The sequence below is a fragment of the Marmota flaviventris genome, chromosome 9 (assembly GCF_047511675.1).
Source record: "Marmota flaviventris isolate mMarFla1 chromosome 9, mMarFla1.hap1, whole genome shotgun sequence".
NCBI classification, from domain to species: Eukaryota; Metazoa; Chordata; class Mammalia; order Rodentia; family Sciuridae; genus Marmota; species Marmota flaviventris.
The window spans coordinates 59,140,706-59,165,046 of NC_092506.1; the positions used below are offsets into that span (position 1 = coordinate 59,140,706).

General features: G+C 34.1%; 1 protein-coding gene across 1 annotated transcript; it reads right to left on the reverse strand.

Annotated features, from left to right (window-relative positions):
- Positions 1 to 1,780: 1,780 nt before the first annotated feature.
- LOC114098577 (olfactory receptor 52A5-like) lies at positions 1,781 to 2,731 on the reverse strand. Its single transcript, XM_027942820.2, has one exon. It carries the CDS (start codon positions 2,729 to 2,731, stop codon positions 1,781 to 1,783), a length of 951 nt encoding a protein of 316 aa, XP_027798621.1.
- Between the last annotated feature and the right edge of the window lie 21,610 nt (positions 2,732 to 24,341).

Here is a 24,341-nt window from a genome sequence, read left to right on the forward strand (position 1 = left end):
CTTACTTCTTATTCCAGAAAAAATACTTAAACCATGAATTCCTAAAGATACATACTGGATTTCTTTTTTCTGATGCAAGGAGGTTGGATTATTATATTTTCTGTTGATTTGTTCCAAAAAGGCATTTTTCTAGTTTCATTTATTTACTTTGTTGTATTTTACATTTGATACCTTGAATTTCATTATTTAATTTATGATTAACTGGTAGTTATCATTTTATTCTATCATTTTGGTTTATTATTTGGAAATACCATATGTGTACTCTCTCTATTCTTATTTTTCATGCATAATAACTTTATGAAAATTTTGTATATTTGGCACATATTTTTCTAAGAGAATGATTCTTCAATAATTATTCGCTTTGTATTATTAATCCCACAAATACTGGAATATCTAATTATCCAATGCAGAATTAAAATGAATTATTTAGTTGTTTGCATTTATTATTTCATTTAACATCTTATTCAGCTTGTCTGCCTATCCACTAACATAATTCTTTTTAATTTTGAAAATGTTTCTATTAGTGCATTATAGTTGTGCATACTATTTCAGTTCAGTTGACATAATCATACACACATGAAATATAATTTGCTACAATTCAGTCCCCAGTACTTCTTCTTTCCCTCTTTTCCTCCCTCCCTCTGTTCCCCTTCCTCTACTCCACTGGTTTTCCTTTATTTTTTTTTAAATTACTGCTTTATATACATATACATAAAGAAAAAGTTTACTGTGATACATTCATATGTGTACATAGTATAATTTGGTCAATTTCTCTTCACCATACCTCCTTTTTCTTTTCCCTCCTGCCTTCCCCTCAACCCTCTTCCTCTATTACACTGATCTCTTCCACTGACCTCTATCCCCTTCTTTAATTTAGCATTCACATATAAGTGAAAATATTCAGCCCTTGACTTTCGGAGTCTAGATTCTTTCACTTATAATGATGTCCAGTTCCTTCCATTTACGCTGGTAAATGATGTAATTTCATTTTTTATGGCTGAATAAAACCCATTATGTATGCATACCACATTGTCTTTATCCAGTTATCTGTTGATGGGTACCTGGAGTGGCTCCAAAGCTTGGCTTCTGTGAATTGTGATGCCATAAATATAATTGATTCCAAATTTGTTAAAATGTAGATTCAAAAAATAGGAAATACAGTGGAATGAATCTAACATAACTATCCTATATATATATGAATACACCACAGTGAATCTCCACATCATTTAAACCACAAGACTGGGATCCTAATTAGATAACATGTACTCCATGTTTCTATAAATATGTCAAAATATACTCTACTGTCATGTATAACTAAAAAGAAGAAATTTATAAAATGTTTTAAAAAGCAAACAGCAGGAAATAGAATATAATAATTATAAATAAATAAATATAATAATTATAAATAAACATAATAAATTATAAATAAACATAATAATCATAAATAAATAAATAAAATAGAACATAATATTTAGAATCAAGCACTTTTCTCTGAAATCTTATTTTATGTATAAGTCTAAGGAACTAGAGAGGAAGCATTGAGTTTAAATGGACAGGGTATACATAGAAGAATGACATAACTAAATTGAAATCTCAACACAAGAGAAATTTTGTTTCTTATGTTTTAGCCAATCAATTGAATACCTCCTTAAATTATGAGCATCTGAGATATAAACCTTTATTTTTAGATGTAACTATTTGAGGAAGATATAATTTTTTACCTCAGTGAAGTTGTTACTTATAACCAACCAAAAACTTCTATGCAGGGAGTAGTTAACAATCAAGAATTTGGGGAGGAGACAAACATTTTCCAGACATGTCTGCGGATTTCTTTGGTCTTAACTCCATAGACAATAGGGTTGAGAAAAGGTGGGACTAACAGGTAAAGATTTGACAAGAGGATATGAACATAGGGTGGTATGTGAGAACCAAACCTGTGTGTAAAGAAAGAGAAGAAGGCCAGGAGGTAGAATGGTAGGAAGACACAGATGTGAGCTACGCAGGTATTGAAGGCCTTGACTCGGGCCTCCTTCTGGGGCAACTGGAAGACAGTGACAAAGATTCGAACATAGGACATGGTAATAAAGATTATGTCAAATCCTAGGATGGCAAAGGCAACAAATAGGCCATATATCTTGTTGACTCTGATGTCTTCAGCAGCCAGTTTCACAACAGCCATGTGCTCGCAATAAGAGTGGGAAATAACTGTAGTTTGGTAGAGTTTCAGTCGGCATTTGATAAGCAGCAGGGATGGTAATGAAAGAATGGCAGACCTCATTGTTACTCCCACTCCAAGATGAGTCAAGAGTTTCTGGGAGAAGACAGTAGCATGTCTCAAGGGGTTACAGATGGCCACATAGCGATCCAGGGCCATTGCCAGCAGGACGCCTGATTCAGTTCCCTGGAATGAGTGAACAAGACCCATTTGCAGGAGGCAGGCATCAAAAGAAATCTCTGGCCAATGAAACCAGAAGATGCCTAACATTTTGGGAAGAATACAGGTGCTAAGTGCCATGTCTGTGGCTGCCAACATGGCCAAAAATATGTACATGGGTATGTGGAGGCTGTTTTCTTTTTTGATGATAACCAAAATGAGGGAATTCCCAATCACAGCAATGACGTACATGGTGCAGAATGGAATCCCAATCCAGCACTGCACTGACTCCAGGCCAGGAATCCCAACTAGTGTAAAAACAGAAGGCATGAAGAAGGAGCCATTGAATGTGAGCATGGTGACTTCTTGGTCAGAAGAGCCACGTGGTGCTGCTGCTGTTTCATCTTCTAATCCATCTCAAGACTGGATGAATTGAAAATGAGGAGAAAATAATTTATTTTAGAAAAATATACTGGAGTTAGATTAGCAGTATGCTCTTTTAACCCTTTCACTCCCAAAACTCCTCTCTATTTTTCTTTCTATTTCCTTTGCCAAAGTCATTGAAAAATGAGCCATCAGGATCCATGTTTCTGTATACCATGATCATATTAAATGAGCAAAATTAAATTTACTAGATGATTACTTTCTGTTCCCTTACTACTGAACCAAGAGGATTCCCTTTATCTGCGTTTGCTACTAATCGGGTATGTTTGTGACTTGTAACTTGGAAAAGAGACAAAAATTATTTAATTATAAAGATATTTCGAAATCTAGGTTCTACCTACACCTTATATAAAGAATTCAGAGGTGACAGAGCAGTTTTCTGAAACTCAGAAGACAAGCTTTCCAGGAACATTTTTCAGTTTTGCTGCTCTTTAGCTGGATTTCTTAGGTTAGTCTATTTATACTTTATTTTGTCATGAATTCCCTTGGAATACAATCAAACTCATTTCTCAAAGTTCCAATTTTCCCAAATCCAAGCATTTATTTGACAATTTTCTCTATTTGTCCTCTGAGAAAATGAATCCATTATACTTTAGTTCATGGACACGTTCTCTCAGAACTTCTCACCTTCCATGACTGGCTATGCGCACATCACTTGTATTTAACATCAGTGCCAACCCATGTTCTCTGCTTCTCTTGCTCTCTCTCAGCAATCATTTCACTTTTCTAAGAATGAACAGTTATTTCTCTTTAACCTTTTGAAATAACATGAAATGACTTATAAAAAGTATTTTCTTTTCTTTACAGCCTTGTAGATCTGCCATCCAACCAAACTACAATTTCCATAGAGGTGAAATTTTTCTTCTCCACAGTGTTTTCCATATGACTCTCTCCATCCTGTTCTGTCTCTGCCTTCACTGGTCACCCCCACCCCCATGACACTGCAGACATCCGTCTTGGTTACCAAGGAATTTGCTTCAGCACAAAGGAGCTTTGCCTTACATCTTCCAAAGCTCAAAGTCATTTTCCTGCCTATTTGCAATCTGTATTTATTTCTCCTTCAAGAAATAATTTTCCCTCAGAATACAAAAATCTTAAATCATTTACACAATGCATTTATTTTCTTGTAGAATTGTGAAAATCATTTTCTGAAGCCATTGAAGTAATATTTAAAATAGTTACTTAAGAGATAGTGAGGTTTCATTGGAAAATGAGGAGAAAATAATTTATTTTAGAAAAATATACTGGAGTTAGATTAGGAGTATGGTCTTTTAACCATTTCACCCCCAAAACTCCTCTCTATTTTTTTTCTATTTCCTTTGCCAAAGTCATGGAAAAATGAGCCATCAGGATCCATGTTTCTGTATACCATGATCATATTAAATGAGCAAAATTAAATTTACTAGATGATTATTTTCTGTTCCCTTACTACTGAATCAAGAGGATGAAAACCATGCCTTCTCCATCATTTCACAGGGGTGTTTGTTGTTGCTTCATCCACTTCCCTGATCAACTAAAAATGAATCTCAGAAATAAATTGGCAACTATAACCCACATCAGGGCAACTGGAGTAGCATTTGCTGCTTCCTTTTCTTTAAACTTATCAAACTATGATCAAAACTTTCCTGAGTCTTGTCATTGAGAAACTCTTCTTTTTAACAAATACAAAATCATGTTCAACCAGGTCTTCCTTCCATCACAAGATAATGTTATCATACACAAATTAAATGTTTATCTCCTAATGTTTTTATTCAGATATATTTATTAAATATCTTTTATAGTCTTAGTATTGTTTAAAGCATTTGAGGAATGAAGACAAATTAATACAATCTATATTTAAGAAGTAACTAAATTGTAGTAAATACCTAGAATTCAAAAAGAATCATCTACTGTTTATTAAAAATGCATTAATCATCACTTACTCTTCTAACATCTTTGAAGGTTTTAGATATACTTTCTTTGCCTTATAATGTTAGCATATTATCCTACAATATTAATGAACTAAGAAAGAATAATTATAGGCAATTTTCTTTGGATCTGAATTCTATGGCATATTTACTCAGCAAGAACAAAATAACAAATTTATATCCTTTGAGGTTTTGTAATTATAATTAAATTAAAAATATTAGGAAATGTTCAACATAGTATAACTGAATCAGTCTGGGCTATGTAAAATACTCTAAATGTTTTACGTGGTATGTACCTGTTCAGAAACTGTTCCTGTATCACTTCCTTATTCCACAAGGTACATAAATACAATAGAAACAGTATAGAACATGTACATTACATGCGGCCTATCTGATATATAATCATATATCCTATAGCATATGAACATACAGTAACCAAAAATAATCTGTGATTCATCTAAAAATTACAATTTTGGTCTTATCATTATGTTAATTGGGGAAATTTTACATTGCCACATGACTGACAGTTGACCTGGAAATAAGAGAAAGGGATGATACAAGCTGGCTCTTACACTGTGTGTTCAGAGCGATCAGATGAAGGAGAATGAAAGTAGAAGAATGCAGTAACTAAACAAAATAACAAATACATTTAAAAAAACATATCTTCAGTCTAAAAGACCATGGGTCATACTGCAAAATTAATTTACCTTTATTCTCCCCAGTTTTCTATTTCCAAATTCCATGACTCTAACTGATAATCTTCTAGGGCAGGTTTCTCTATAATGGCCTAACTACATTTTAGGGCAAATAATTTTGTTGTTGCTGTTGTAAGGATAGTCTCTATGATGCTGATGTTTTAGCAGCATCCCTCTTTCCTACCCATTGGATATCAGAAGCAACAATAAAAAATGTCTCAGGCATTGCCAAATGTCCCCTGGATGTGTGGGGAAGAATGTATCAGAGAAGGAGCTGACCTTTGTTCAAGGGTCTTACACTGAGAAGGAGAGGAGCCCTAAATTAAATAAGAATTGTTGAATTTACATACCTTTTAAAATCAAGAAGGATAAAACTAGCTATCCATGGGAATAATCTTCAGTAGATATTAACCAGGCAAAATATATGAAGAAAGGAATTCTAAGAAAAGAAAATACATTGTTCAAAATCACAGATATGATGTATGCTGGCATTACCAATCAATAAATGTTTTAGCATTAAAGTGGCTAATAAGCAAGAATTATAAGAGTTGTGGCAATGAACAGGGAAGAAGACCAAATGTGAGGTACCAATTTAAGCAAATCAATCATGCAGGAGGTTGGGCAAAATTTTTGCCCATTATAAGTTCAATCTGTCAGTAGCTTGGTGAATGAACTGATGAGCTTGAAAATAGTGGGTTGGAATAACTTAGTGGAAAGCTATTTGTAATAGCCCTGCTGGAATATCATAAAATGATGTGAAAATAGTGAAAGAATAACAAGGCAAATCCATGGAACTCACTGACTTGATGTAGGAGTGTCATCACCTATCCTAGCTGGTGACTTATGCTGCATTCACAAATCTGACTATTCCAACAACTTAAGAAAATGGAGAAGAAAGCACACAAACACGCAAAAGTACCTTTTCAAGAATCGTAAAGGCTCTGTAACCATAAGGGTCTATGGAAAGAGAGAGAGCCATTGGATTCTTTATTCTTATATAGGAGACACACAAGAGGAGGTTCCATGGAAAATTCTATCCCAAAAAGGGCAAAGTGGTAGGATTACAAAGGAAGAGGTGAGTGTAACTCAACCCCACCCAGTAATGCCTACTCCTAGAGCCACACCCCATTATCCGAGAGGTGGTAAAGCACAAGTTATTGTGGGGTGCAATAATTGTTCAGTATCTCTTACTCAGGACTTAAGGGAGTGTATTTCCAGAGCGGCTCCCAACATAAAATAATCTGAGAGAGATGAAGCGGAAAATGTTCTTGGGCTGAGAATTACTGGGCTGGATGACAACAGGCAACCTGAGGGAAATACTTTGTGTGCATAAATATGCACATGTTTAAAAGAAAAAAAACAATTTCTCTAATCATTGAAATCCCGGAGCCAAACAATACTGAAATTTGGATATTCTCTGTATGGGTATATCCTTAATCATTATTCTCATGTATAATTCCTGTTTCAAATTATGGCAATTACCAACAGCTAGAATTTTTAAGAAATGTAAAGATCTCAATATAAATTTCCTAAAAGGGCAAATTTCTTCCCTGCAATATAAAGAGCTCTTCTTTTTATCTCATATGTGATCTTTATCCTTTGATTTCTGCCTCAAGGTCTTCAGTGACAGAAAACTCCCCTATTTTTTCTGTGACAATCTTTTACATTGCAGGACAGCTCTGAATGTCAGAAAGATCCTTGTATAATTATCCCCAAACTCCCTCCATCTTGATTTTTTATTAAGGTTTTAAATCTACATTCCCAAACAACACATTTTCCATTGATTGTCCAGAATTTAAGACCAGACTAGACAGTTCAAACCCTGAATCTGCTACTGAATACCTTTCATGCTCTTGAGCTCGTTATAAAAGTAAGTTCAACAATGTCAGCATTGGTAAAATAAGACAAATGGATAGAACCACATTAAAGGATGACTGAAAATTAAATGAGATAATTCATTTCAAATACATAGAAAGAATTGTAAAATGTACTGTTATTTCATAAAATGCCAGATGTTAACTCACAAATACTTACCCACTCCTTCCCATGAAACAAATCAGATATTTGAAGATACACTGAGAACTTCTTCTGAATCCCCTCCAGTCAGCATGGATAGGCTCCTAACCTTTAGTAAACAAAGTTTAAATTCAAATATTAATCCAGTTCTCTAGAGATCCTCCAACTTGTCAGACCTTAAATTTTTCCACTCTATATTTTATTAACTGTTTGAGATATATTCTGGAAAACATTTATTATGATAATATGGAATCTTTCTGACTTGAAACACTTGACTCTAGACACTGTTGCTTTCTGATCATTCTGCCCTCATATAGAGTCACAGAGGTATATCTTCTTTGGGAAATAAATCCTCTATTTCCCCACTCACACTGCAGAATCTCAAGATCTCAAGCCCACAGACTTACCAGGGCCTATCCACTAAAACATAAGCAGAACCCATAGAGTAGAAACTTTTGGATATTTCAGGCTGTGAAAATTCAGTGTTTTATACTCTAGGGTGCCCCTGTGGAATTGGGTTTCTTTAATTACTTCTGAGCCTTTTGGTCTCCCTATGGCAAAAGAGAAAAAAGAAAGCATAACATGGTTCAGAACTTAAAGATCCTTGTCTAATAGAGGTTCTGTATCATTTTTCTTCCCCTCAAACTTGGATATCTCTTTGGAACTTGGAACCAAAATGACTTTCCTTTTAAGAATTCTGAAGAAAAGACAGCATTCAATGATGACACCAAATAAGACATGACGTTTAAGTAATGAGCCATAAGGAAAATAGAAGCACCTTGAGATACTCAGACTAATCCATATAGACCCTTCCTGGCCAAGAAACAAGGGGAATATTTTTAAATTTAATGCCAGTGTGATAAACAGTGATTCTTCTTAGGCCCCTGAAAGGGGCTGATCTTAGAATCATTTTTAAATCTCTGAAATTCTTGCACTTGAACTCTGGTGTCATGAATCTTTCCTATATCTAACCAGCCCTCACCAAGTTTTTCTTGCCATGTCCAAAAGTTTGCCATGAAAATATGTATCTTTGATAAGTTTAATGTAAATATATCTACAATAGAAACCTAATATTTAAGCCTCCATTTACATAGTTGAGAGAAGAACCTGTGCCTTAGAAAAGGGATTTTAGGAGGTGAACTCATAGAATCAGAGAGGAAAATGATGGTTACCAGAGGCTGGGTGGGTAGGGGAATTGAGATGTAGGTCAGAAGAAAATTTCAGTTAGGCACAATAATTTGAGGGATCTATGGTACATCACGGTGAGTATGCCAATAACAATATATTGTACACTTGAAAAATGCAAAGATTAGAATTTAAGTGATTTTGACACAAAACAGGTATGGTAATAAATACAATAAATATCTCAATGTAGCCATTACACACTGTAATCATAGATGAAAATATCACACTGTATACAATAAATTTACAGTTTGTATGTGTTAATTAATAATAAAATAAAAGGAATTTAAACCTTTAGCATGAGGAGAAAGAAGAAAAAAGATTCTCATTCTCTGCATAGTACAGGAGATAAACTACCAAGACTGGATAGCATGCAAATGTTTGAGAGACACAATGGTGACACATGACAAGCAAAATTTTTGTCTTGTGTCATTGTATCTGGCCTTATTCAATAGAACTTCTCTTTTGCATTTAAAGCCATTTGACAGATCTTTTGATTAACCACCTGTAAAATTATATCTACTCCAGGGAAAAAACTGGGGCATAGATTTGAGGGCAGTTATGTTCATATGACTTAGTTCATATGGCTTAGAAAAGCTAGTTGCATGCATCTCTATCTAGCTGTATGTATAGGAAATGTGTTGTAGCCTGAATTGATCCATTGCAGGAGGACCTACACCAGGAAAAACAGCAAATGATTCAAATAAGGGTACAAACCCACCCAAGGGACAGCAGAAAAAGCCAGAATAAAAGCAAACAAATGTTTGTACAGAAAATAAGATGAATATTTTTCAAATAAAGCATGAGGTATGTTCAGGTGTGCATTAGTGAGTTCTCCAGTCCATACACAATTCTTCATGTGTAATATAACCAATAAACTTATCTGTTGAATGGTTCTTAAGATACATTTAAAAACACACATTTGAACATTTGTACAGTGCTTGCCTCACATGCACAAGGCCCTGGGTTCAATCCTCAGCACCACTAAATAAATAAACAAATAAATAAATAAACAAATAAGGAATGTTTTAAAAATAAACATCTGAATGTCAAGAAATCACAATGCTATAGAATGCTAGAGTCAAAAACAATCTTAGATACTACCTTTCTAAAACTCATGAAAATAATGGAGAAATAATCTCTTTTATAAATGATGTGACCACTCATGACTGGTACATGTCTTTAGAACTCCTATATTAAATTTCAAAAGGAGCTTTCACAAAACAACTTAGAGAAATATAAACTTCTACAAAATGTAATAGAAAATAAAGACAAACTTTTAAAAATTAGACTTATATTTCCTCATGTTTTTCCAAGAAAACAAAAAGCTAATCACACTTAAATTCAATTATAAGAATGTAGAATGAAATTTGAATAGATTTACCATAGAAGGTTAATAAATTTATGTGAAGAAAAGATACATGTTTTCATGAAATATAGAAATATAAAATACAAGGGCCTGACCATAGATATATTAATTGGGAAATTGTTTGAATTAATTTTTTTTAAAGAGAGAATTTTAATATTTAATTTTTTAGTTATCGGCAGACACAACATCTTTGTTTGTATGTGGTGCTGAGGATCGAACCTGGGCCGCACGCATGCCAGGCAAGCGTGCTACAGCTTGAGCCACATCCCCAGCCCAACTGTTTGAATTAAGATGGGAGAGTTTACCATACAAAAAAGAAGAATTGTTGAAAAGCTCACCCTGGCCAAAGACCTGCCTGCTAGGCTAACAAGCACTCAGATATTTCTATTCAATGGACAATTATTTGGCAGTAAAAATAAATGACATTTGATTCATGCTAAAACATGTATCAACTTGAAAAATGCTAAGTGAAAGAAGTCAGATATATAATGTTACATATTATATGATTCTTCTTACATGAAATATCCAGAATCCATAAAACAGAGAATAAAGTAATGGATGCCCAAAATGGAGAGCAATAGGAAATGCAGTGACTGCCAGTTTTGCATAATGTTTCTTTATTACTGTGACTGAAATTCTATAGAACTATACAGAGTAATGATAGGCATACCCATATCACTGAGAGAGAACTTGGCCAGGAAGTAATACATGGGCTCATGGAGCCTGGGGTCTGTCCAGACAATATGCAAGATGATGCAGTTGCCTGTTATTCTAACAAGGTAGAAGAGGCAGAAGGGGGTGGAAATCCAGTGGTGGAATTCTTCATAGCCAGGGATCCCTGTGAGATAGAATGTGGAAGACAGGGTACTGGTGGAGTTTGAGGCTCCCATAGGGCTGACTTTTAAGCCATAACCCAATTCCACAGACACTCCAATGGGGAAGGCATTGATAAGATCAGCATCTGCATCATGGAAAATTGAGGAAATACAAAGAAAGAAAACAAAACTTTAGCATTTACCTCTAATCTCTCTTTAACCCATCCCCAATTTTCTGTTTCATTTTTTTCTGTTTCATTGCCAATATTCTCAGTAAAATATTCACTTTATAACCACCAAATCATTCAATTATGTCTCCCAGACACTAATTCATTCAACAACCCCTTTAAAGGAATGAACTCCTTCTAAAGACACTATATGTACAGAGCACCATATACAAACTCAAGATATTTTTAATATAATCATTTTCTTAGGAATTTTTTGAACAGGGGTTCTGCTCATACATTAACCATATTTTTAAAGATTCTTATACTGATTTACATTACATCCTTTATCTGCCTGATCTTGATATTTTCTTCCACAATGCTAGAATAACAGGCAAGTCAAATTTACAAAATACAAATCCACATCCTACCACACACACACACACAACTTGATAAGAACCAAAATGAGTTTATTGATGTCTTAGCTGACACTGAATAGTTTGCATACAGAACAAATAAAAAAAAATATTTCCGTACTTCTGTGGATAAGAAAAACATCAATGAAAAAGAAACAAACTGCCTCTTAAAACCCCATTTGTGATTACTTGCAGTCATACCTGCTCACCAAAATGTTGACATGAGAATTTAATATACATGACACAAATTACTTCCCATCATAAATAAATGAACATCTTCCTATCTTGGAAATTCTATTTTGACCTTCTGAGAATTTAAGGCACTCAAGTTTTTTAAAATTTGTTCTCATTGTTTATACATGATAGTACAATACATTTTGATACATCATCCATATATGGAGTATAATTTCTCCTTTTTCTGGTTTTACATGGTGTAAATTCACACCAGTTGTATATCATATATGCATATAGGGTAAAAATGTCAGATTCTTCTTACCCCCATATTCTCTCCCCACTTCACTCCCATCTGCCTAATCCAAAGTAGCTTTATTCTTCCCTAGCCCCCCACCCTCTTATTATAAGTTAACATCCACATACCAGGAAAAAAAAAAGAAAAAAAAACATTCGACCATTGGGTTTTCTTGCAATTGGCTTTCTTTGCTTAGCATGCTATACTTCAGTTCCATCTATTTACTGGCAAAAGCCATAATTTCATTTTTTTAAGTCTGAGTAATGTTTCATTATGTATATATATCACATTATCTTTATCCATTCATCAGTTGAGGGGCACATAGATTGGTTTCATAGTTTAGCTATTGTGAGTTGAGCTACTATAAACATTGATGTGGCTGCATCACTCTAGTGTGTTGATTTTAAGTCTTTGGGGTATAAACCAAGGAGTGGGATAAGTGGGTCAAATGATGGTTCCATTCCTAGTTTTTTCAGGAATCTCCATACTGTTTTCCATAATGGTTGTACTGATTTTCAGTCCCACCAACAATATATGAGTGTACCCTTTTCCCCACATCCTCATCAACATTTTTTGGTGCTTGTATTCTTGATGACTGTCATTCTGACTCGAGTGAAATCAAATCTTAGAGTAGATTTGATTTGTATTTCTCTAATTTCTAGAGATTTCAACATTTTTCATGTATTTGTCGATTACATTTCTTCTTCTATGATGTGTCTATTCAGTTCCATAGCCCATTTATCAATTGGATTGTTTGTTTCCTTGGTGTTAAGTTTTTTGAGTTCTTTATATATCCTGGAGATTAGTGCTCCATCTGAAGTACATGTGGTAAAGATTTTCTTTCATTCTATAGTCTCTCTTTTCACATTATTGATTGTTTCCTTTGCTGAGAAAAAGCTTTTCAGTTTTAATCCATCCCATTTATTGATTCTTAATTTTACTTATTGAGTTTTAGAAATCTTGTTAAAGAAGTCAGATCCTAAGCCAACATGGTGGAGATTTGGCCCTACTTTTTCTACTATTAGGCGCAGAGTCTTTGTTCTGGTGCCGAAGTCTTTGATCCACTTTGAGTTGATTTTTGTGCAGGATGAGAAATAGAGGTTCAATTTCATTTTGCTACATATGGATTTCCAGTTTTCCCAGCACTATTTGTTGAAGAGGCCATCTTTTCACCAGTGGATTTTTGGCACCTTTTTCTAGTATGAGATAATTGTGTTTATTAGGGTTTGTCTCTGCATTCTTTATTCTGTACCATTAGTCTACAGGTCTATTTTGGTGCCAATACCCAGCCATTTTTGTTACTATGGCTCTGTAGTATAATTTAAGGTCTGGCATTGTGATGTTTCCTGCTTCACTCTTCTTGCTGAGAATTGGTTTGGTTATTCTGGGTCTCCTATTTTTCCAAATGAATTTCATGATTACTTTTTCTAGTTTTATGAAGAATGTCATTGAATGTTAATAGTAATTGCATTAAATCTATATACCACTTTTGGTAGTACAACTATTTTGACAATATTAATTCTGTCTATCCAGGAGCATAGGAAGATCTTTCCATCTTCTAAGGTCTTCTTTAATTTCTTTCTTTAGTGTTCTGTAATTTTCACTGTAGAGGTCCTTCAACTCTTTTGTTAGGTTGATTCCCAAATGTTTTATTTCTTTTGAGGCTATTGTGAGTAGGGTAGTTTTCCTAAGTTCTCTTTCAGTAGATTCAACACTGATGTATAAGAATGTGGTTGATTAATGGGGTGTTGATTTTAAATTCTGCTACTTTACTGAATCCGTTTGTTAGTTTTAGAAGTTTTCTGGTGGATTTTTTTTAAATCTTCTAAATATAGAATCATGTCATCAGTAGATAGTGATAGTTTAGGTTTTTATTTTCCTTATACTATCTTTTTAATGTGATTTTGTATGCTATTTGCTAGAATTTCATTGAGAATGTTGCATCTATATTCATCAGGGATATTGAGTTGAACTTTTCTTTCTTTGATGTGTCTTTGGTTTTGGTATCAGCGTGATACTAGACTCACAGAATGAGTTTGGAAGGGCTCCCTCCTTTTCTACTTCATGGAATAATTTGAGGAGTACTAGTGTTAATAGTTCTTTGAAAGTCTTGTAGAACTTGACTGAGAATCTCTCTGGTCCTGGGCTTTTCGTGGTTGGTAGACTTTTGATGGAATCTTCTATTTCATTGTTTGGAATTGATCTGTTTAAATTGTGGATGTCCTCCTGATTCAGTTTAGTAGGTCATATATCTCTAGAAATCTGTCAATGTCTTCAAGATTTTTTATTTTATTTGAGTATAAATGTTCAAAATATTTTCTAATTATCATTTGTATTTCAGTAGTATTTATCATGGTGTTTCCTTTTTATCACATATTTTAGTAATTTGAGTTTTCTCTCTCTTACTCTTTGTTAGCATGGCTAGGGGTTTATCAGTTTTATTTATTTTTTCAAAGAATGAACTTTTGTAATAATACTTTTGTTTCACAGTATTTATATTCTTACATCTTATGAAATTGTGATGGGCTTCTTCTTATCCTTATGCTATTTAAGAAACCAATTTTTTTTTTACTAGTAGTGCCTTGTAGCAATCATTTATATGTAAAGTATATGCACATATTTTGTTCCATAGTTTAAAAAGTATGTTCAAATGTATATTTTTATTCATTCAGATTGGAAGATAGTTTTTAGTCTCATTTTAAAATGCTACTTATCCTGATAGAATGTGAATGTTAACATTTAATATTAGTGTGAGTATGTCAAAATAATTGTCCAGAGATCAAGTCTACCAATTTATGGACATATCATATTGTAAGATTTTTTTCCCATTTACAGATTTATTAAGTGTTTTGATGAAAACATTGCTAAAAGTATGGAGATTCCTCAAGCAAATTATAATGAAATCACCATATGACTCAGTTCTCCCACTCCTTCATACATGTCCCAAAGATCTATAATAAGCCTTCTGTAAAGATGTAGCCACATCAATGTTTATGGCAGCACAATTCACAATAGCCAAGCTATGAAACCAGTCCAGCTGTTCATCGACAGATGAATAGATAAAGAAAATGGGGTACATATATACACAATGGTGTTTTCCTTAGTCATAACGAATGAAATTGTGTCATTTGCTTGTAAATAGATGGAATTGAATAACATCATGCTGAGTGAAATAATCCAGTTCCTGAAAGTAAAGGGTCAAATGTTTTCTCTCATATGCAGAAGCTAAAACAAAATAAGGCAAAGAGAGAGAGGGAAAGGGGTGAGGGGAAGGGGTGAGGGAGGGGGAGGAAGAGGAGGAGAAAAGGAGAAGGAGAAGAGGGATGAAAGAAAAAAAGCAAACAGTCACAGGAGTGGGATGAATCTCATGAAAATTCAAGGGAGATTAGTGAAATAAAGGAAGGAAATAGAGAGGGAGGGAAGAGGGATGGGAAAAGGAAAGAATGGTGGAATTAATCTGATATGAATATGCCACCATGATTCTTATCTTCATGTATGTCCACAAGGCATTAACTTAAAAAAACCTGTAAGTAAATAGCAGAAAAATCAGCAGAGTGAAGGGAGGAGAATGGGGAAGAGAGGATGGATGGGAAAGCGGAAGTACTGAGGAGTGAATTTTGAATTGGTGCAAATTATATTACATGATTGTATAATTATCTCAAAATGAACACTAATATTAGGTATGTCTATAATGAAATAATGAAAAGAGAAAATGCAGCCAAAGAAAATCTGATCCTATGTGTCTTTTGTTTCTATGCTTTTTTGGTTTTGTTTCAGTTAATACTGTCATCTTTACTTGTTGCTGTGTTTAATAGTCATGAAAATTAGTTTTATGCTATTATTTCTTTTCTTTTCCACTGTTCTTACTTTCAGATTCTGTCATCCCAAGCCAACCCACAGTGGGTAAGATGTTATCCTAAAATGAACTGAAAACAATTAAAAAACAGTTCAAGTCTTTGCACCTTGTTCTGAAAATCTGCACTTGTTAACTTGGAGTTTTCAGATGGAAAAAAGAGTTCAAGTCCCATTTATGCAGCTGCCTGGCCACATGTAACATCTGCTTCTTCAGATTACCTTTTCATTTCATTTCCAACAGTCACCTCTTCTTTGTACATTTTGTTCTACACCATATCATTGCCTCAGTTTCCTCTCATATGAGAGAAGATATTACACCCTTGACTTTCTGGGGCTGGCTTATTTCACTTAGCATGATTAGTTCTCTAGTTTCATCCACTTACCCACAAATGCCATAATATCATCCTTATTTATGGCTGAGTAAATCTCCATTGTGTATATATATCACATTTTCTTTATTCATTTAGTAAATTTGAATATATGAAATCATTCTTCATAAATATTAAATCAGTCCTTTTTATCATTTGCTACTATTCATTTATGTTCTTATTATTCATTTTCTGTTTATATTTCTAGATTTTTCTGATGCCAGTTTCTCCATATGGTCTGTGCTAAGATAGCCCTGAAGAGTGTTGTAAAATGATTCCATGACACTCCACGTTTCTGACATGTTGGTGTATTTAATGCCTCCAAAGTGTGTTTTCTCATAGGCAAATAGAGTTGAAAATTTCAGCAGAGTTTACACATCAATGTCCTGAAGCAATTTTGTATAACTGGTGATTTCACTAATAGATTTGGCTCACAAAAAAACTACTGTTTTTTTTTCATAAGGGCTGAAGATCAAACCCAGGGATTCATGCAACCCAAGCCAGTGCTCTGCCAGTAAGCCACATCTACAGCCCACACAAAACTTTTAATAGGATACTTATAAGACAAAACCCCTCTGGATATCTGTGTATATTTATATGCTATTATGTGAAGGAGAGAAATGAGCTGCTTTAAGGGGACAGGTGGGGAGGGGAGAGCAGGAAGATATGAATAAACAAACGGACAATTATTTTTGAATGGTGGAATTATGAGTGATTGTAATGTTACTCTTCGAGGTTTCTTCCTGGGCATGCATCTATTATCTCAGCTGAAGAAGAGGGTCATGAATTTGAGGCCAGTCTCTGCAGACCCCATCTCAAACAAAACAAAACAAAATCACAGTTTCCTCAATGAGCCTACATTACATTAGTCAAGAAAAAGACTTGGGGATTAAAGTTTTAGGCTTACTAGTTTAAAAAACACCATTATGGTGTGTTACATTTTAAATTTTAAAATCTGAGGAGTTCAGATTCAAGGCCTACGCTTGTTGTGCTATGACTTACTGCTTCCTAATATTTAACAGATTTATTCAAAGGGACACTTAAGAAATGACAATGAAAATATTGTCGGAATAGGATACACTGAAATTAACTGAAAAAGAGACCCAATGTGATAGAAATCTGAGCACAAGAGTGCAAAAGTCAATATCAAAGTACTAAGGGTATAACAGTGGTCCACTTCACCTTTTGAATATAAGTTCTGAATATATGCTCTGAGGCTTATTTTAAAAAGATATGCTCTTTTCCTTTTCTCCCCCTCGCCCTCCCTAACCTGGAGGCAAGAAATAGCTTACCTTCAGTTATCTCCTTTCCACAGGAAGGAGAGGTCTGCTGGAGGATCTAAGAAGTGACTATCTCCCAAATTAACAAGTGAATCCTAACATACCATCGGTGCCCTGGGACCCCTATATTTCAGTACACCTGGAATATAGCCTTTGAATATCTCCTTTAAGAGTCCTCTGTTTTCCCTGATGGGCAGAATCACAGCCTCAGGGACAGGAGTCCCTTGTGTTTCTCCTTTACTAGCAAAGCAATAAAAGAACTTTTTCCCCCTCAAAACAGTGTCCTCATTATTAAATTGGCATTAATTGACACTGGGGACAAGGACTGAACTTTCTGCAACAAGGGCACACAGCTGAGAAAAGACATGCTGACCGCATTTTTTAGGTCCCACTGAAATATGGTGGTTTTTTACCATGCCATTCATCGTCTTCCCTCCTCTTTGATGTCCACCATCTGTTTTGTGACTTCTTGGAATAAAGAGTCTTGCCACCCTCCAAAACTTCCTCCTACATGCCACCAATTCATAGGAATATTCTTTTTCTCTTTTTTATTCATATTTTTCTAGCAAATGTTTATTTTGCACTGTGCTTAGAATGGGGGATTGAACATTGAATAAAGCTGGTCTCCCAGCAGGTGTTAGGAACACTTCAAGTTTGGCAGCTCTGCCTGGAAGTTATGTATGCAACAACTGAATTGCCTCTCAAGGTTATGCAAATTAATTGTAGTCACAAGGGCAAATAAGGCTTCTCATTCAGTTCCTATAAACACCGAAAGAGGATTACTTTCACAGCAGTGGGTTCCTAACCCTAACTTTACATAATACCTGGAGGACTGTGTGGTAAAAATACACATTGAATTTCCTGATGCTGGTGATGTCAATCACTAGGTATGAAAGAGTAGCTTGCAATTTCTGTAAAGCTCCTGGGATATTCTGATTTGACAATTTACATCAATTTGGAACCATAATGAACATATAAAATTATTAACTTGAATGTCTTAAAAATGTAAGTGTGAATTGAATAAATCAGTATCTCTTAAAATCCTGACTTTATATACACTTTCCCTTCTGTGAACCAACAAACCAGAATTACTGACACTGATTCCATCCTGTACTATGATACTCTCAGGATTTGTAGTGACTTAGCCTTTCCCTGGAGTTCTGTGAAAATTTTTGCTTCACTTGATTTTTATCTTCCATGCAATTAAACACTACACCAATTAGTAGCTCTCAAAATTAATATGTTAAGGTAGGATGACTAATATGTGTAATACAACAACAATTCAAAGAGATGAATGAGGATTTCCTTAGGATTTTCATGTGCCCATGCTACCCGGTTAGTGGGAAAGGAAAAGAGAAGCTTAAACAGAATTGATCTAGACAAGACCTCTTTCTTTTGGAGGCTCTAGCAGTTCAGAAATTCTGAGAATCCAGTTATTCTTCAACCTTCGAGCTGGGCATTTCCAGGAATTCATTATTATTATGCAAAACTACTAGCTGATCTGTGAAAGGAGTATTTTTTAATCCTATTCATAACAATAAAAATAAATTATGAAAGCTTACATATTGACTAGTTTGGGGAACAAGAAAAAAATGAAATTTGCATTGAAGAGAGGTGAATGCTCCTTGTTGCACACACCCAAAGGTAATAATTTGGAGGCAAAACTCTATAAAGGGCTTTCTGTGACTAAAACTTGTTCTCAAGTATCCAAAAGAACTTCATGTCATGTGATAATGAGTGGAGTGCCGGCTTTGAACCTGGAACAGATTCTGCTTAACTGGCAATTCTATTTCTGTCTCCATTCCCTGCTCTACAAACTAAATCATTTAATCCCTAGTGCAAAACATTGTGGAAATTTAAAAAGTTAATGCTTATATAGCCCTCATAGCATTTCATGATATAGAGTGGAAATTCTGTAAATGTTTTTTGGTAATAATCAGAACTAAAATGTTCTGTAGAAACTTATGCACGTCTTAGCTGCCATGGAGCTGTCTCCTAGATTTCAGCAGTTATTGAGGCATCAATAAATGACATCCTGTTCTTTAAATGTGGACATACTGACATTTGAAATAAGACATGTAAACCAAACAAATGGCATTTGAAACATTTGCTTTACCACTTAGTAAAACCTGTATCGCATGTCTTTGTTTAGATATTCATCTAAACTGGTAAACTGAGCTATTTAAAAAATTTTCCCACTACTATCCCCTCCTAATTAGTTTAACTTACCTCAGGCTTCAGGCTTTCAGTGGTAGGAACAGGGCTTTTTCAGGAAAGGAGTGAAGAGTGACACTGAGATCTTTAGGGCGACCACTTTCATATGTCAAATAAATCCATGTATTTCTGGATTGTCTGTTTTATGCATTGATCTTTTGGTATATTCCTTTGCCAATAATCTTCTTTCATTAGTAGATGAAAATTATTGTTATATTGGAGAATACATCTTGTTTCTCTCTCCTGGATCTCTAAGGTCATTCCTTAGCTAGTAGTTTTTCAATACATTTTTTAAAAAGTTTCAAATAATTGGTTTTGTTTTTGCAGCACTTGCAGATTACAGATAAATAAAAATACAGTACAAAGAATTTTCTTACAACCGGTACATAATTTCTCCAATCATTAACATTTAGTATCAGCAGGGTTATTTGTTACAATTGATAAATCATATTGATACATTATTATTGACTAAAGATAAAAAAAAAGTTAGAATGAAGATGACACAATGTACTTCATTCAGATATTCTTAGTTTTTACCTAATATACTTTTTCTCTTATGTTATTCCATTCAGGATACCACATTTCATTTATAGTTATGTATCCTTAAGATCCTGTGGCTGTGACAGTTCCTCAGATATTCTTGTTTTTGATGACTTAATAGTTTGGGGAGAATTAGTCAGAAATTTTGTAAAATGTACCTCACCTGGAATTAGTCTGATTAGTTTTCCCATGATTAAACCAATGTTAACTGATCTGGGGGGAAAGATGAGTGAGGGAAATCACAATTTATACTTCTGCATACCAGATGTTTTGCATATCAAATATATACTACTATCAATGTGAATTGTCATTGTTGCCATTGAACTCAGTCACCTAGTTGAGGTAGAGCTTATCAGAAAGCTCTTTGTCTTGCTTCCATTTTTATTCTTTGGAAGTAAGTACAATTTGCCAATAAATGGATGGAGCTGAAGAATATCATGCTAAGTAAAATAAGCCAATCCGAAAGAAACATTGGCAGAATGTTTTCCCTGCTATGAGGATGCTAATTCACAATAAGGGTGGGAGCCAGGAAACAATAGGTGTACATTGAATTAGATAGAGGGGAGTGAAGGGAGAGGATGGGGTATTAGAGTAGGAAGGTTAGTAAAATGAATAGGTCATTATTACCCTATGTGCATATATGACTACACAACTGGTGTGATTCTTTATCATGTCCAACCAGAAGAATGAGAAGTTATACTGCATTTATGTATAATGTGTCAAAGTGCACTCTACTGTCATGTATAACTAATTAGAACAAATTATAAAAATTGGAAAAAAAGAAGTAATATTACTACTAAAAAATATAATCTGATATTTCTTAACTACTTACAATATTTTGGGAATTACATTTTGTACTTTGTTTAGTTCACATTTCATAGTTATTTATGGTTCAGAATTTAACAACTTACATATAGCCACATATCTATTGTATAACAGAATTTGAAATGAATTGTTGAGTTCCTGGGCAATTTCTTTAATCTATCTGCTATGATTTAATGTAAAAATAGACTATAAACAATCACATGTTAAAAAAACTTTAGAAGCCTACCTGATAGGATAGATGTAATTAAAAATAGAATTATGTAAAGTAAAGCTATTGTCAGAAAAGTGAATAAAAGATGGCAAGAACATATTTGAAAAATAATGTAGTTTCCAAATGCCAAAAGACTATGATTAAAATAATTAGAGGCATATGAATATTAAAAAAGTCAGAAACGAAGATGTCCCACATAAAAAGTTGGCGTGCCTATGAGAGAACATACAACAGGGATCCCTGGTTCCTTAGATGTAACTTTGAACCAACAGGGATCAGATTGCTTGACCCAAACTCTCAGATGCTCTCAGTCCCTGAACAGATTGAGCCAGGCTGTCCTTCTCCAGGGAGCTACCTCCTTGTCATAGTGATCCTCCTGAGAGACATAAAAGCAGGTATCCTGGGCACAAAGACCAGCCTGACCCTGCAGAAAGAGGCACTGCAAGAAGTGCACTTTCACTGCAGATGTGGGCCTTGGTGAGTGACTCGTGTCCTGATCTATGGACTGCACCTGACAGATCAGCATGGTAGTAATCTTGGAAATAGTTGCTTTATCTTATCAGCTGGAAGCCTTTGGGGATGAGCCCTGCACTCTGAGTTGTCAACACTTGCTCTACTTGTATATGCATCTGTGTTCAGTATTCATATTCTATAAAGATGATAGTGTTTTTATAATCTCAGTTATTTTTTTAAAAAAGCAAATTTGAGTTACAGAATCCCATTTTGTTTGATGAAGCCAATTCCATTCTATACATTCCATGTTTCAGGATAAAATTCAATTTATTTGTAAATTTCCCCCAGAAAAAATGACTTTCCCTAGTGGGTGTCCTTAATGTAATCCTAAAGGTTTTTACTTATGTTACCTAACTAAATATGTTATGAGGGCCTAGAATATATTGAATATGCCTTAAAACAGGCTCCTATTCTAATTGAATAAATTTGCTCACCTTCAACTTAGACTAAATGATGGGGCCTCAATTTACATGGTCCCTTCTAGAATAATAAATTTCCTGTCTATTCCATTAGTGAAATGTTGCATTTTATTTAGTTATCAAATATTAGCACAAAGAACCATATCCATGGATAATAGTAATGGCACATTTTTTCCAGAAATGTTAATAAAGATCCAGTGTCAGAACACTGTTCAGAGCACTGTTTAGGTTCTTGATAGGCAACATCCTTTTTTATTACTAGTAGAGTGCTTTGGGTTGATACTATTACTTTCTCAACTTCCACAGATAAATAAAATTAAGCTAAGGGAATGATTTCTCTAAGATAATTAGTAAGTGGGAGAGTGAAAACATAAACCTAGGTTTGCCTGGGTCCAAAGGGAGTGGTCCTGAACACCAAATGACCTGATTTACAATCAACCACAGTAGAGAGATGGGTTTTGACATATAAAGAGTCTGTGTGGGCAGGTTGGGCATTGAGTGGGCATTAGTTGGCAAGAACATTCTAGTAAGAGGAATATCACATCATAATACTTCCTATTATAGTATATGTTATTACATTTGACATCATTTAAATTATGAGTTATTCAAATAAGTCCATAACCTTATAACTTTGGAAAAGGTGGGAAGGGTTGAAATATGAGTTGGAAGCTGGTACTTCTATTATGCCACCACCTACCAATGCATAGTGAATGCAAGCAATACTGTTGAGATGTTTGTGAATCTATAAGCTCAACAAAAATAATATATTTTTGTATTATTACTATATGCTTTAAACTTTAGATATAAAATGTTCTGATTGCTATATATGTCAAATAAAGGTAATCTCAGAATCAGACCTGCTATCACAGAAATATTGAAAAAGGCATTTGTCCCCTAATGATGGCCCAACTGCAGATACAGGAGAGAGGAACCTTCAGAGAATACACATATAAAGGAATAAAAGGTAAATACAATTCGAAACCGAAGTCATTATAGAATGTTTAATATTCCTAGGGTATTTATTAAATATTCTTTTAATGTGAATATAAATATAAATATGTTAATTTTTTAATTTTTTTCTTTATGAAGTATAATAAATTAATATTCTATTCAAATATAATATTGTCTCTAAAATAAGCTCTAAAATTAAATATTTGATTAAAGCAAATGATAGTTTTTAAGTGATAATACTCTATAAAGTATAATGATAACACTTATTTTAAGCATATTAACATTTATACCAATTTATTATAAAGTATTGGAAACAAATAAAAAGGAAACAGAGAAAGATAATATTCTCATCATCCAATTTCTACAACCATAATCATTCTGTTATTTTTCTCCAAGCTTGAATTTGATTTTTAAGATAAAATATATTTATGCTTAAATGTACAAAACTTACCTATACATTTTTGACAAATGTGTGTGTGTGTGTGTGTGTATTCCACCATAAAGATGGAATTTTTTTTCATTACCTTAAAATAACTGTTTATGTTCCTTCCCAGTTCATAACTGACTCTTCCCAGCTCTTGGCAATAATTCACCTGATAATTTGAATCCATGATTTCATGCTCTGGAACTCCATATAAATAGAATAATATAGTAAGTATTGTTTTGTTATTAGTGAATATCATTAACTCAGCATAATTATTTTTGATTCATTAATCCTTTTGCATTATAAATAATCCATTTTTAACACTGAAAAGCATCCTTTATGTAAACATTCTGTGGTACTGGTGATTGAACCACTTAACCACTGAGCCACATCCCCAGCCCTTTTTAAAATTTTACTTCGTGCCAGATTTTTACTCTAAGCTTCTTAGGGTCTCACTAAATGGCTGAGGCTGACTTTGAACTCCCAATCCTCCTGCTCCAGCCTCCCCAGTCCCTGGGATTACAGGCGTGCAACACTGGGGTTGGCCTAAATTTGGCACCTTTTAAGTAACACTTTGAGGAGAACCCTTTGTTCCATAGCCTTGCCAAAATTTGGTGATTTAAGGCTTTTTAATTTTATTCAGTCCAGTGGGTGTGCAGTACTATATCTTTATACTTTCAACATACAATTTCTGGTGATTTTGAGAATTTTAATGTTATTGTGTATTTTACTTTTCCCTTATTTTTTCTTATTTTTAACTGTAAGTATATTTATATGTTCTTAACACAAATTCTTTTTCAAAAATAGGGATTATAGCTATTTCCTTCCAATCTGTGCCTTCTAAAATTCATTTTCTTAATAGTATATTTTAATATTTGACAACATGCAAT